At 37.5% G+C, this 15,566-nt stretch overlaps 1 protein-coding gene across 1 annotated transcript in view; it reads right to left on the bottom strand.

The window, feature by feature from the left end:
* The window catches only part of CFAP52 (cilia and flagella associated protein 52), a 41,505-nt gene that overhangs the window by 18,187 nt on the left and 7,752 nt on the right, over positions 1 to 15,566 (bottom strand). The window contains exons 2-7 of the mRNA XM_039847348.1: positions 13,114 to 13,313; positions 12,586 to 12,722; positions 9,433 to 9,561; positions 7,218 to 7,317; positions 6,222 to 6,338; positions 1,646 to 1,746 (exon numbers count right to left, since the gene is read on the bottom strand). Coding sequence (XP_039703282.1) covers positions 1,646 to 1,746; positions 6,222 to 6,338; positions 7,218 to 7,317; positions 9,433 to 9,561; positions 12,586 to 12,722; positions 13,114 to 13,313 — 784 coding nt within the window. The remainder of the gene's footprint in view (positions 1 to 1,645; positions 1,747 to 6,221; positions 6,339 to 7,217; positions 7,318 to 9,432; positions 9,562 to 12,585; positions 12,723 to 13,113; positions 13,314 to 15,566) is intronic.

Genomic DNA, 15,566 nt, shown 5'->3' with positions numbered 1-15,566 from the left:
ACAGAAAAAGTTGAAAATCACATGATATCACTTATATGTGGGATATAAACCTAAAAGCAACAAATGAGCAGAACAAACAAACAAAGATTCATAGACTATAGACTAGTGGTTACCAGAGGACTATAGGGTGGTGGTTACTAGTGGGGTCGGGGAGGAGGGGGGAGGTAGACACGGTAAAGGGGGTCAAATATATGGTAGCTGAAGGAAACTGGACTTTGGGTGGTAAACACACAATAGAATATACAGATGTCAAATGACAATGTACACTTGAAAATTACATAATTGTATTAACCATTGTTACCCCAATAAACTTAATAAAAAATTTTTAAAAATAAAAAAATAAAAATAAATAAAATAAAATTAGGAGGTTAATGTTCTATTAGCACTGTATGTATCCAGAATCTACCCAATATTGTTCTTAAGTTTCCTCCCTCCCTTTTTCCCCTTCATAAAAGCACACAACTGGTCCAAATACATTTTCAATAAGATCTTTCCTGAGCACTGAATTTAAAATTGCAACCTGTCCCTGCACCCCTTTAAACCCTAATCCCACTACTCTACATCCTACTTCATTTATCTCCATTGTTCTCATCACCTTTTACTACTATGTACTTTACTTGTTTATTGTCTTTTCCCTCCTCCTAGAATATAAGCTCTGTGGGGGCAGGGATTTCTTCTTTTTTGTTTACTTTGTTCATTGACGTCCCAACCACCCAGAATAGTCCCTGGTACATATTCTTGGTATAGATTTGTTTGAATAAAGACACTGATGTTCATTTCTACAATGCATATGCAACTACCCCTGGCTTCTTTAGAGCTACCAGAGGCCATATGGAGCATGTGTAGGGGGAATCTGGCTTTTGTTGAAGCTAAGTTCAAGTTCTGCCTCTGCTCCTCTGTGAAGTGTCATTCCTGACCTTGCCATCCCAACAAGATCACTCCCTTCTCTGATCTTTATAAAATCCATGATATATTTATATATTTTACTTTATCTGGACCATGAGGTGTTTATATATAATAGAGACTTTTTACTTTATCTTCAAACCTGACTGTAAGTTCTGGGAAAGCAAAAACTAAATCTTATTTTATTTTTAAATAGCATCTAGCACTTTGGTTTGGGTGGAGGAGGTACTCAATAAGAACTTATTCATGACAATGTATAAAGTTTTATTTTATTTTAATTAGATAGGTCATGAAAAGTACATAGCATAGTATCTGATAAATAGAAATAGTGAATGTTTGCTATTTCTAACAAAGTGCCTAGAATATAATAGGTACACATTGCATAATAGATTTCATTGAATAAACCAATTGTGAAAGTTTGAAATTTGAGATTATTTGTTAGATAAGTTTAAAACAGCATATTTCCTCTGTCATGGCTCAATGTATTAGCTAAATAAAAATTTATATATTTATTAGAAGAGCAGTATTCCCCTGAGTAATAGTGGACTACTTTGGTTTTATTCAACATAAGCCACTGTCTTTTCATTGGCAAAGAAATTCCATCTATTGTGATTCCAACTACTCATTTTAATAGCAAGATGAGATTGCTTAACAAAATATCACTTTGCCAATATCATCTAAGTTGCTGGCTTTGAGAAAACCTCCCTCTGGTGGGTCTCTCCCCACAGAGTTGAGAACTTACTTTATGGGTTTGTAGCTGGGGCTTTTACAGAAGATCAGCAATCCAGCACCAGAGCCCACCAACAAACCCACCATCTTCAGGCACTTGATAGCTGACACTCCCTAGGAGAAAAAGCATTAAGAAAAGGGCCTATTAGTTTCATCATTAAGAATCAATGCAGATTTCTGGTCAAAATGGTAGAGTAGGTAAATGCTGTGCTTGCCTCCTTCCACAATCACATCAAAATTACAACTAAACTACAGAACAACTATCATTAAAAGTTGCTTGAAGTCTAGATAAAAAGAAGTCCTACAGCTAAGGACATAGAGAAGAAGCCACCTCGAGACTGGTAGGAGGGTGCATAGAGACATAAAACAAGCTGGTGCCACATTTGTGTGTGGCCTTTAAAAATTGGGAGGAATATCTTGGCTGTGGAGGTCCCCCTGGAGAAGTGAGAGGTCCTGGCCCCAAACCAGTCTCCCAAGCCTAGGGTTCCAGTGCTACAAGAGAAGTCCGCACAATTTCTGGCTGTGAAAACCAATGGAGATTGTGGCTGAGTGACATGAAGAGGGGCTAGAGTGCAAGGTGCTCCTCTTAAAGGCCTTTTGCATGGACTTCCTTGCTGACGGACTCACTCGCTCTGAGCTCCAGCACTGGAGCAGCAGCTTGAAAGGCACCGGGAATATACAGGGAGGAACTGAATTGTCAGGGCAAGGATAGGAGGGGCAGCTTTCTCCCAGACAGGAGTGCTGGCAGAATCCATTGTTTCTTTGTTGAGCTCTCCCCTCACCTCCCCTCAAAGTGCTAACACAGGCTGCTCCCCTATCTGAGTCTCCATCAACCTGACAAATACTGGTCACCCTACCCTGGTGATTCCCTGACATCCCGTCCCACCCAACTTGCAGGTCTACCTAAGATATTACCAGTGGCTTTTCCCATACAAACAGCCTGTCTTGACTTTCCTAAAATCTCTCAGAGGTTCACAAAACCAAATAAGCAGCATCTGACCTACAAGAGACTCTCTTCAGATCAAAAGACACACACAGACTGAAAGTAAGGGCATGGAAAAGATGTTTCATAAATGGAAACAAACAAACAAAAAGTTGGGTAGCAATACTTAACGCCAGACAAAATAGACTTTAAAACAAAGGCTATACCAAGAGACAAAGAAGGACTCAGTAATCCCACTTCTGAGTATTTATCCAAAGAAACCAAAAACTCTACTTTGAAGGGATATGTGAATCCATATGTTAATTGCAGCATTATTTACAATAACCAAGATATGGAGTCAACCCAGGTGTCCACCAATGGATGAATGGATAAAGAAGAGGTGGTACATATATACAATAGAATACTACTCAGCCGTAAAAAAAAAAGAATGAAATCTTGCCATCTGCAACAACATGGATGGACCTAGAGGGTATTGTGCTGAGTAGAGTAAGTCAGACAGAGAAAGACAAATGCCATATGATTTTACTTGCGTGTGGAATCTAAAGAACAAAATAAACAAACAAAACAAAAACAAACTAATAGAGAAAGAGATCATGTTGATGGTTGCCAGTTAGGGCAGGGGAAGGGGATGGGTAAAAAAGGAAAAGAATTGGTAGTTACAAAATAGCCATAAGGATATGAAGCATAAGGAATATAGTCAATAATATTGTAATAACTATGCACGGTGTCAGATGGGAACTAGATTTATTGAGGTGATGACTTCATAAGTTATATAAATATGTAATCACTATGTTGTATACCTGAAACTAATATAATATTATATGTCAACTATAATTGAAAAATAAAAAATTACTTAAAAAAATAATTAATGCATGATCTGACACAAGGGGCATGGCCAGGGACATGTCCCTGTTGCCACACATTGCTTGCATGAGGCCCTTGAAGGTGTTGCCTATGATGCATTCCGAGCATGGTCAAAAGGGCTCAGTGCCAATAATGGGCTCCTGTGCTGAAAGAAGCCCTCTTGGTCCTGAAAGGAGCCAACATGCTTCACCAGACTTATCCTCTTTAAAAACACCGGTCCATTTTGGATATATTAAAAATTAACACTTTAGATCCATTCAAATAAAGCCAGAGCAGAGGCATAAGCATGGCCACAGCAACATTAGTTCCTCAGCGGCCACCGTTTTCACTTAATTCTTATGATGCAGAGAGACTGTATTCGATATCCAAAGAAAGCACAGACAGCTCCTTATTGTTTGGTGACTACATTTTCTGAACTAAAGCATACATCTTACCAATAATAGGAAATATTTAAATTCAAAGCCACTTTTAAAGTTTAGGGATGTATGATGGCCATTTTATAGCACCCACTATGAAGTTCTAATTTTAAAATGTGCATGACCAATACCTCATTTAAAAATTCTAATAATAATATAGCAAATTATTTTATAGGCTTATGTCTTAATGGAGTTTGACTATAATAGAACAAATATGTCCTTTCAAGTTATATTACATTGATTTTTTGCCTATTTTGGTTCAAAAGGAATTTCATAATATTTGAGAAGAAAAACTAAGAGTCAAGAACATGAAGGCCAGAATTGTATGCTCGCCTCTCTTGTACTCCACCCCCAACTCCATACATGCCTCAGAAGAACAACAGGGTGAACGCCTGGCCCATGAGGAGATAGCCCTCATAAGTATTTTTAGCATTTGTTCGTGGACTTAGGGAAGCAAGAGATGAAGAGTTCAACAGAGCCTCAAAGTTACATAGATGTAATTTCTAAATACACTTTTTTGAAACTATGATATTCTTCACGTGCCCAGGTTCTGGAGCTAATCTGCCTGGTTTCATATCTCAGCTCTACCACTTGCTAGCCATGAAATCTTAAATGGTATGCTCCTCAGTTTCCTCACATGTAAAGCAGGGATAAAAGGGGGTACTTATCTCATCAGGATCAAATGAGATAATGCAAAGAAATTGCTTTACGTCATGTCTGACACATAAACATTTATTGAGAATGTATTAGTTTAATGTTATTTTTATGATCATCATCTTCTCCTTCATTTTAGTGTTGTATGCCTAATAGGTCCATTTGAAATCATTTCGATCTTTACCTTTCTAACTGCAGAGCAAATGTTTAACAGTTTCAAAATGAGTAGTGAGATCATTTGATATTTCAAACAAATGTCTTCAATACTTCCTATTGCTTCATATCATAAGAATGATTTCCCTTCCATTTGTATAAAAGGCATCTTTGAATCATTGCTTTGTGGAATTTACCATCAGATCTGAATGGTTAGGAATTAAAGCATCCCTAGAGTTACTACGGGTAGCACTTAAGTGCCAAAGGTTTGAGGAACACTAAGATAGACAGCACCTTTTCTGAAGAGGCACTTAGATTGCAAGTGCTAGGAGGCAAAAATACCCAGATGGGTAGTTTTCATGATGTGTTTTATAGAGTCTTTGGGGGTGTCTCAAGAACTGGCAGGGCTCTCAGCCTTGCCATCTTTTAACCTGATCTGCTTTGTTTTCATCTGTTTACTATATTGGAATCCCTCTCCTAAAAATAATTTGGAAAACATTTATCTCGACTACATCTTGATCTCCTGTGGGATTATTTCTAAACTCTTATTTACCATTCTTATGCATTTCCTTAAAAGCTTGAATATTAAATGATTATGTGATTAAGAAAACTCTTGACATGTTCCCAGGAACACAGTGCAATATCTCAAAGCTTCTTGTGAATATCTACTAAGTGGAAGGTATCTAAGTTCAGTTAGGACCATTTGTTCTATTATTATATATGACATAGGCAAGTGCACAAGTTTTCAAATTCAAAGTTGAGTAGAAACAACCCTTGTAACTTTCTAGAGGTACTGGAAATAGTAGCATTTACTCTGTAAAATTATCCTCTAATTGTAGGCTTTTTATTTTGGTTAAATATCAAAACCTCTCACTGAACTGTTAACCAGAATTATTAGGAATTCTGAAAATATAAACAATCAACAATTTCTAGGTCTTCTCATGACTTATGACACTGGCCAAGTGAGATTTAGTTATTAGGTTAGAAAGAAAAATTATATGTACATATAGTTGCATAGATCAAAGAGCACACTTCTCTTATACATGGTAACAGGGCTGCCCAAATGCTGGGAACAATGTGGTTTGAAGATGCAAAAAAAGCTGTAGTTCTGATTCTCTAATAGAGGACACCTAGGAATACCTTTGCCCTGAACATAAACCAGAGATCAGTTTTTAGATCAGGGGTTCCCAACCTCTGGTACTGGTCCATGGTCTTTTAGGAACCGGGCTGCACAGCAGGAGGTGAGTGGCTGGTGAGCAGGTGAAGCTTCATCTGTATTTGCAGCTGCTCTTCAGCACTAGCATCACTGCCTCAGCTCCACTTCAGATCACCAGGTATTAGATTTTCGTGGGAGCACTGGCCCCTAGTGCCAGAAAGTTTGGGGACCTCTGGTTTAGTGAACTAGTCAATGCACCTTGCAAACTTAGGTGTGGCCTTAGGTACATCACAGACTTTCTTTTCCCGCAGACTCTTTCTTAACAAAAGGCTATCTTGTCAGTGGAGGGAAGAAATCACTAGAAAACAGCAGGGCAGAATAGACTTTGATGGCCTCTACTCACCAGACTGAATTTCTCCTTCACTGGCCCACTGTCTGCCAGCAGTTTAGTCCTAGGGTTCATTTTTAGAATATCTCCACTTGTGGTGCCAAGGTAGAAAAAGCAATCATCGCTGGCCATCTGGGGAGCAGAGAGAAAAAGAAACCTGAAGACCTGGGTTTCCTCAGTGATGCCTATTAGCCCCCGGGTCAGGGACAGCATAAGCTTTCTCTGAAACCCCAGGAAGACCTACAAAGGTGCATCTGGCTCTTTCTATTCCTCAGACCTAGATGTAGGTAAGGACAGCTCAAGGACAAATTCAGAACTGGAGGAAATGTTAGGCTTCATGTAGCCTGTGCATTTCACTTGAAGTCTATTTGTGTCTGACATTAGCATGCCGCCTACCCTGCTGGCTCCAACTCTTAAGACTCCTCAAAGGGGCTCCTAGGATGAAGGTGTACTCTTCCAAAGAGAATATGTATTTGCTTTATCTCATATTTTCCAAAGTCTATATTCGTAAAATGACTTCATTAGACAAGAGAAATAAGTCAATGGAGAATGGAGTTATATGAATAAATGTATGAATTCACATTTAAAACATATGAATAATTCCTCTTAATGGAAGAGACTACATTTCAACAATGAGTCTCATAGTTAGAAACTTTATTTCCAATGGCAGAAATAGCATTAGTGGCATAGAAATGTGCTGTGGGCTCTGAGTGCCTTCTGGTACTAAGGTTTCTGGTGTCTGATGGCAGCCCAGGTCTGGTGGTAGCTCTGCCAAGACTTACCTGGAGCCCTATCCAGGCAGCTTCTCTCCAACTTCTGAAGGGAGCTCCAGAAGTGAGGTTCTCCTCACCTGTGCCTCCCCAATCAATATCTCATATGTCAGACCTCACCTCCCTGCAGCCCATGGCACACATACACACACACACACACACACACACTTTAGTCAGTATTATTAACAGGAACTTCTACTACTAATTACTTAAAGTGATAGTTACTCAAAGTGATACTTACAGTAATACACAGAACTATTCTTTTCATCTGTCCTGTTTGGCACTCAGTTGGCCGAATTTTTCTGTTTAGGAGATCCAGTTCCCATACTCGAATTGTCCCACTATAGAAAAGAAATTCACAGTCAAATGGACATCCACTTAACAACCACTTTATCTCTTCTCTGTTTTATGTATTCTCTTGAAGAAGAAGCTGAAGAGAACTAGATATTTGTAAGGGTTTTTTATAGCCTAGTGCTCTACCTAAGATCTTCCTTTCATCCTCACAACCACCGTCGGGGCAGGTTTTATGATCCCCCACTCTCCAAATGAGAAAAATCAGAGCCTACATATAGCAAGGTCCTACATACAGCAGGGCAAGGATTCACACCTAGCTCTCTCACTTTGAAGTAAACACTCTATCCACTAGAATGATAATAGAGAAAACAAACAAGGAAGCAAATGAGCAAACCAGAGTTCATTAGGTGTGTTTCTTTCAAAGTACTGAATTGTGAGGAAAGTTTTTAAAGGGAAGAACTTCATTATGGAGAGTCCTGTCTTCAAGGAAGGAGAAATGAGACTAAGCAATGAAAAGTCAAACAAAATCAGCACCTAACACAAGATTTGGCATATAGGTGATACGTAATCATTGTATGTTGAATTAATCTGAATTAATAATTGTATAAAAATATCACGGTCAACATCACAAAGACTTCAGCTAATATCTTAAGACAGAAAGATTAAAAGTATATTGATCAAGTTCAGTTTTTCTTTTTTTATAAAACCCCAGAGTTATGCACATAGTAAATGTTCAGTAAATATTTTGAATGTACTTTCTAAACTAAAAAGAAAAGACTCAGATTTTCCATGGCCTTCCTGGTAGCTGTCATTTGGATGCTAAAATATTGGAACTTGCACAATATCTCATGGGGGACAATATAATGGAACACCTGAAATTGAGACCATCATGGAGAACCACGATGTATAGGTGCCATACCAGAAATCTTACTTAAGAGTGCTTTATCTCAGTTATCAGTGTTACATAAAATTAAAACAGACCTAGATTATAGAATGTCCTAAAAAAAATTGGGCTTAAATCCAAGTTTTGACTTCTGGAGAAACATTGTCCACAGGCATCAGAATGGGTCTGTGCCTGCTGCTCAAGCAGCTGCTCAAGCAGCTGAGGGGCAGAGAGACCCCCATTAAACCAAGGCTTAGTCAAAGCACTCTGCAAACCTAAAAGGAACTGAAGAGCTTCGTGGTCACCAGTGGCCTCTGAAGAAAGGGTAGGACGTGATCAGCAGTTTTAGGATCAGAATACTGTCGTAGTAAGACACTATTTGGGGGCTATACTTAACTGGTGGCTTTTGTACCACCAGTTAGTTTCATTGCCTCTGAATAAATCTTTCCTCATAAGTAGCCGTGGAACAAATGCATGCTGCACATCACAAGGTAGGGACAGGAAACAGTACAGATGTAGGGGAGCACAAATGTTTTACTCTGGCTGGAAAAGTAACCAATGATGAGTGCCCTTCACAGATGGGAGACCACAGATGGGCTGAAAAGGATAATTCCATTCAACATATACTTCAACCCTACGTTCACAGAGTTTTAACCTTTGAACTGATATATGACATAAAAGAGGGATGTTTTTGTACAGGTTTAATCTTCACTTCAAACTCCAGACAGGGCTCTGATTGGTGAGTCTGTAAATTAATGTCTTCTGTTAGACAGATGCTGGCCTCTGTTCAAATCTTCAGCTTGGTCCCCTTTTAGCTTGTTAAAAGCTGACCCTATCGGAAATTATCTCATATGGCTGGTAGTCAAACATTTGAAACTTCCTGGCACAGTTCATTCGCAAACTATCATTTCATGAAATCTAAATCAAGAGCGTGTGGTAAAAAATGTCCACCAGTGAGTAAATCTGTGCCATTGTGTAAATTACTCTGAAAGCATGGATTGTAGGTAACATGTTATCAGTAACAAACAGACCAGAACCTGAAATGAATTTAGCAGATAAGCAGTACATTTTCAGTAGAAAGCCCAGAATTTTCAAATAACCATATTTAAAAGTCTTTGGGTTAAAAGGAGTTTTAATGACTACAAAATCATAAAAATTATGATGTAAGGTATTTTTCCAGGACTGAAAATATGTTCCCCAAAATTGGAATGACTATGCCTTCTGTATGAACAAATAAAGTGGTTTATGAGTTCTGAAAACCTCAACTGTAAACACGTACTTTCCAGCTGTAACAAACATCTCATCGCGGCACCCTGAGAAGATCACTGTGGTAGCATTCCCAACATTGAGGCCAGCCGCAGGACTGCCACAGATGGCATCTCTCTTGGCTATGCTCCACACCACCACACTGCCAAAACGAGAGGGACAAAAAAAAGTCAGAAGAAGACAGACTTTCAAAATAAGAAATAGTTCTTTTAGTAGTTCTAGAAAGAAAAAATAAAACAACAGTTTACTTATAAAAGAACAAAGGAATTACATTGAGCCCCCAGACATCTCCTCAATCACACTGAATATGAAAAGACAAATGGGTGACACTTAAAAAGTTTTGAATGAAAATGATTACGTGTCTAGAAACCAGTGAGTACACCCATCAAGTCTGATGCTAAAACAGACATTTTCAGACATTCAAGGCATAAATTTACTACAGATTTATCCCATGTAAAAATTTTGACAGGGAACAGGGGAAATATGCTGGCAAAAAAAATGAAAGAGCAATAAAGAGGACAACATAAGGCAGTGTTCTCAAACTTGAACGTGTATCAGAATCACTTGCAGGACTTGTTAAAACAGACTGCTAGGACCCCCTCCCAGAGCTTCTGATTCAGCAGGTCTGAAGTGGGGCCTGAGAATTTGCTTTTCTAAAAAGTCCCAGGTGATGCTGATGCTGCTGGTCTGGAGATAACACTTTGAGAGGTACTGCTTTAGGTTCCATTTCCTTCTTTCTAGGTTCAATCATACAACTTAGTCCTAAATTAAATAGTGTTAGGATAATAATATCAAAAATGCTAAGGAGAGAGTGTTATGTTAAACATCTGAATCAAAGTATTAAGGAAAAAATGCAAATGTTACAAACCTTGTTAATATTAAAACATACCTATTTATATTTCCCGAAGTTTCTACACGTAGAATGTATTGTTACAAATAGTCTAAAATCAAGGTATAACCAAGATCTCTCGGAATGGGGAGGTAGGAGGTAGTATAAGAGCCATAAATTTTTTTATCTTATAGAAAATTGATAGATACTACCTAAAGCAGAAAAATTGAGAGATATATCACTTAAAAAATTAGACTGATAACTAGATGCACCCTCCCCCCCACAAAAGACTCTTAAAACCAAGTACCTCATACCTAAGAGAAATTAAAACATATATCCATACTAAATCTTATAATGAATGTTCACAGCAGCATTATTAACAACAACCTCTGGAGAATAGAAGAACTCTTTATGGTAGAGAGGATATGAATTTTGAATCCTTCTGTGTAATAAGACAACAAACTTTATAAACCATGAAAAGATATAGCTTTCCCCCCACCACACACACACACAAAAGTTTAAAATTTAAAACTAAATACAAAGCACTAGCACAGATAAAGTTGGCCTAATACATTCCAACACATTTGTATAATGGAATATCATGTAGTCATTGCAAAGAATGAGATATACATTTATATGTACACACATAGGATGTCCTCGGTATAACATTAATTTTAAAAGCATGTTTCATTACAACCCTGATAGTGTGATAACATTGATGCAAAAAAAAAAAGTTCAAAAATAAGATACAAAACATAAAAAAATCATGCACATGCAAACTGTCGAATATCTACTACAATTCCTGGCATCCCTTCTGTTCCTCTACCTCTGCGTAAAAGCAAGATGGTTTGGGTAGAATGGACCCTCTCACAGGTTCAGGGTTGACTTCTGACTGTCCAAAACCAATTGGCAGAAACTGTCTTCCTCACCACCATGGCTGTCCAAGGATGGGCATATTGCATTTTCTTGTCCAGCAAGGTTTGTTTTTCTGTCTTTCTTTAGAATATTTTTCTCAACATCCCCCAATTTTCTCAAGTAAATTATACATAGCTTAAAATCAAGCCTAAAATTACAGAGGAGATGAATAGTTTTGCATATTAACCTTGGTTAAGGGGCCCTTTTTCTCCCCACAAGGCTTAGCTTTGGCATCTCTCTGGCAAGGGCTAGAGGAAGGAGTGACTAAATTGCTAAGATCCAAGAGTCTCTGGGGGCGTGGGACCTAGGCATCAGTAGTTTTAAATTTTCCTCAGGTGATTCTAGTGCGCGCTCAAGGTTGAGAATAAGTGCTTTAAGTTGAGCCAAGACCTTAATAAATGATTTCTGGGTACATTTCTTTTCAAAAACAGTCAAATGGGGATAGCCCAGGGAAGGTGTGACTACTCAACACAGAAAGGGAATAACTATTAAAGAAGGAAATCTCATAAAAATTTTGTGGACTTGCTATACATAAAGAGAAGAACTATCAATATGTAACTACACATAAATGCAAATTTCCTTTGTAATAAACTCGTGAAGCTCAAACAAGGAAGTATCCACACAAGTGCACCAAAGTATTGAATCCTACACAAACCTCAGGTGTTATTTTTCTTCTTCAGACTACGTTTCTTTAACATTTACAAAGAATACCGACTGCATTAATTGTTCTTCCTAATACAATGATTTTAAATACTTTTTCCCCCCAAATTTCATTTGTATGTATTCTCTGCCTACTAAAGTTGACTGTGAGTTCCTCGAGGAAAAAGATCATGTCTCAGCAAGGCAAGTTAAAAATGCCACATCTGGAGTCACACTGCCAGGGTTTGTTTCCTAGCTGTGTTACTCACCAGCTGATGACTTTAGTTCCTTGACTGCCATATGACCCTAATAGCTCCCACCTCGTGGATTTGTTGTGAGGCTTAAATGAGATAATGCAGTTAAAGAGCTCAGCACATACCTGTCACATAGTCAGGACTCAAAAAAATTTATCTATTGTCTTTGATGCTGCTGCTACTGATGATGACAGTAATGATGTCATCTTTTTGGGTTTTTTTACAGTAATGGTTCTCAAATTTAACTGCACATTAAAATCATGGGGTAAACTTTTACAACTCCTAAAGCCCAGGCCAATCAAATCAGACTCTCTGAAGGAGGAGCCTGACATCAGTAATTTTCTAAAGCTCCCGGGAGAATTTCAATGCATGGCCAGGATTGAGAACCACTGTTCTATGGTATTTCTTCATAGGCTTAACTTAACTTAAATATAGACGGGGCCAACAGAGAATGTTAGAGAGGAGAGGATACTTGACACATCTAGAAATATGCCTGAAGGAAAATAATTAAATACGTTTAGTTCATTACCTTCCATCATCTGGGCCTCCTAGTGATACCAAGTACAAATCATTTGGTGAAAAGGCCACATCTTCAATTTTGCCCTTGTGAAGTGACAGCCGAGCAATCAGCTCCCTCTTCTTATAATCCCACAAAATGACATCTGCCTGAGGGCAAGAATATACTTTTAGATCATAGATAGGCTTTAAAAGAATCTAGGTAGATAGCTACAGCTTTTAGTGAAAAATAATCAGTAATGTCACTTTTCTAGAAATTAGATCATGTCTTAGAAACATGACAGTAATGAAATGGAAATGGTTTTAAACTGGGACTTTTGTTCCTGAGCATTATTAGTCACCAGCTGCAACATCTGGTATAAAATCACCAGATTCCTTCACTCTCAAGTTGATAAGAATGAAAACGAGTTCAAAAAGAAGTCAAGAGGAAGAAGAGGAAGAGTGAAAACACGTGCCAGTTCATAGCTAAACTGAAGTGGGCACTTTTTTTAGGGAGGCACCTCTAAATCAATTCACAACGAGTTACTTTCAGTTTATTCACCTTGAAGCCCATGAATGTGACTTGTCCTGAGGCAATGTAATCTCCACTCTTGGAGATGGTCACACAGGAGACATTGTTGCCATGACCGTGTAGGAAATCCTGTTTGTTAGTATTTATTGCCTGAATGAGGACTGTGCAACCCAGAGGGTAAACCAGATGCTCCTCATCAGGATGGCATTTCAGACCAGTGGGCACATGTCCTAAAAGAGAGAGATCAAAAAATATAATAATAAGGTGCAGAAGTGGCTGGCAATTTTTAAAAATCAAGTACAAAAGAGGATGCTTTTGAAATAAGCCTTAGTTCGACTAAAATAAGTGGGGGGTAATATTTAATTTTATTCCACTGACAAGAATGTCAGTCTAGTATATGACTTCTCAAATTTTAATGTGCATAAAATTCCCAGGATGTCCAGTTAAAATGCAGGTTCTGATTTTAGGTCTGGGGCGGGGCCAATATTCTGTTTCTAACAAGCTCCCAAGTGCTGCAGCAGCTGCTGCTGCTGTTCTATAAAACCTCACTTTGGATAGCTAGGCCCGAGGGCCAATTCTTGTCATTCGAAGAAACATGAGTGCATGAAGCCCAAGAAGCCTATCCGGGTGAGTGCCTAGGCAAAGGGGGAACATGAATACTACCTTGGGCACAGTTGGGAAAAGATAAAATTTTGGATTAGTTCTAAGTCTCCACCATACATTCTGAAGGAGCCCAGGACCTCTCTCACAGGGAGACACCGTCTTCCAGATATTTGGCAAGAACCATGTCAACAATTCCAAACCATTGTTAATACATTTTAAGGTGAAATAGACACAAATCTTCCTTTATTGCTCATCTTTGGTGAGGATTTTTTCAGTTATTCTTCATATTTATTCTACAATATAAACATGAAGGTCAGCTTGACTAGTTAAAAAATCAATTTTAGTGGAACGTATTAAATGTGTAGATTGAGTTAAGGAAAGAATCTTTATGATACATCATGTCCTCTTTCTAAAAACAGGATATGTTTTTTCATGAAATCTCCTTTTATGTCCCCTAGTAGCATTTCCAATTTTCTTCATAAAGATCTCACACATTTCTCCCATCCAAGTACTAACCATGCCTAACCCTGCTTAACTTCTGAGATCAGATGAGATGGGGTGCGTTCAGGGTGGTATGGCTGTAGACTCACACATTTCTTATAAAGTTTGTTCCTGGGTATTTAAAAATATTTTTTATGACTATATTCTTTCCTACCAAAAGAATCATAAATATTTATTAATATAGTCTTCTTGTTTTTTAATGAACTCATCTTTTACATTTAATTCCCTCTAGAATGTATTTTGGTGCATAATGTGATTACAGTAGCTAAACAGATTTTGTTTGCTTAGTCAAATAAATGTATTTATCGAGCAGATGATTTCTTTCATTTTGTGATTTTTCCTTTTTTATGTGGTAAGTTCTCAAAATACTAACGTTTGTGTCTGGGGGTGATCTATTACTACTAAAATGTGTATATATATATTTTCTTAATTGCAGGATCCTTATAAATAATCATATGGCTAACCATATGGAAAAAGTAAAATTAGATCCCTACTTCACATCATCTACAAACAATACATTCCAGGTATATCAAGGACCTAAATGTGAAAAACAGGACTCAATGTATACATGAGTTGTAGGAAATGACTTCTTAAACATAACACAAAAAGAGCAAATCATAAGAGGAAAGGCCAATATATGCATCCAGTTATGCTAAAATTAAAAACTTCTAATGACAAAAGACAAAGTGAAAAGAAAAACTCAAACCAGGGGAAGATATTTGCAATGTACATTATATATATTATATATATGCATTATAAATACATATTATATATGTATACATATATATAATACATATATACATATATAATACATATATAATATATAATATGTATAGTTTATATTTATAAAGTAGAAATCTGTATTATATTCAGAATATACAAAGAAGTACTACAAAGCAAACACAAACTGTCCAACAGAAAAATGAGTAAAAGATATGAACAGAAAATTTATGATGGAGGAAATTCAAAAGCCAGCAAGTGAAAAGATATGCAATTTACAAGCAATAAGGAAAATGTAAATTATATCCAAAATAAGATACCATTTCATCTCCATCATAATGGCTAAAATTAAAAAGGCTAACAATACCAAGCATTAGTGATTATATGGAGCAAAGGAAACACTCACGTACTGCTTAGTGGGAGGGTGAACTAGTAGAATTGCTTTGGAAAACGTATCCATATTGAGGATGCACATACTCTAGGACCAAGTTAATCCACTCTTGGGTATGTAACCTAGAGAAATATGTGCAATTTCACCCAGGGGCTATGTACAAATATGTTCACTGCAACATTGTTTATATTAGCAAAAAGTTGGAAATGAACTAAAAGCCCATGGACAGGGGAATAGATAACCAATCCTGGTACATTCATACAAGGGA

Source organism: Pteropus medius, unplaced genomic scaffold (assembly GCF_902729225.1).
Source record: "Pteropus medius unplaced genomic scaffold, Ma_sr-lr_union100, whole genome shotgun sequence".
Classification (NCBI taxonomy): domain Eukaryota; kingdom Metazoa; phylum Chordata; class Mammalia; order Chiroptera; family Pteropodidae; genus Pteropus; species Pteropus medius.
This window is presented reverse-complemented; position numbering and strand designations above follow the sequence as displayed.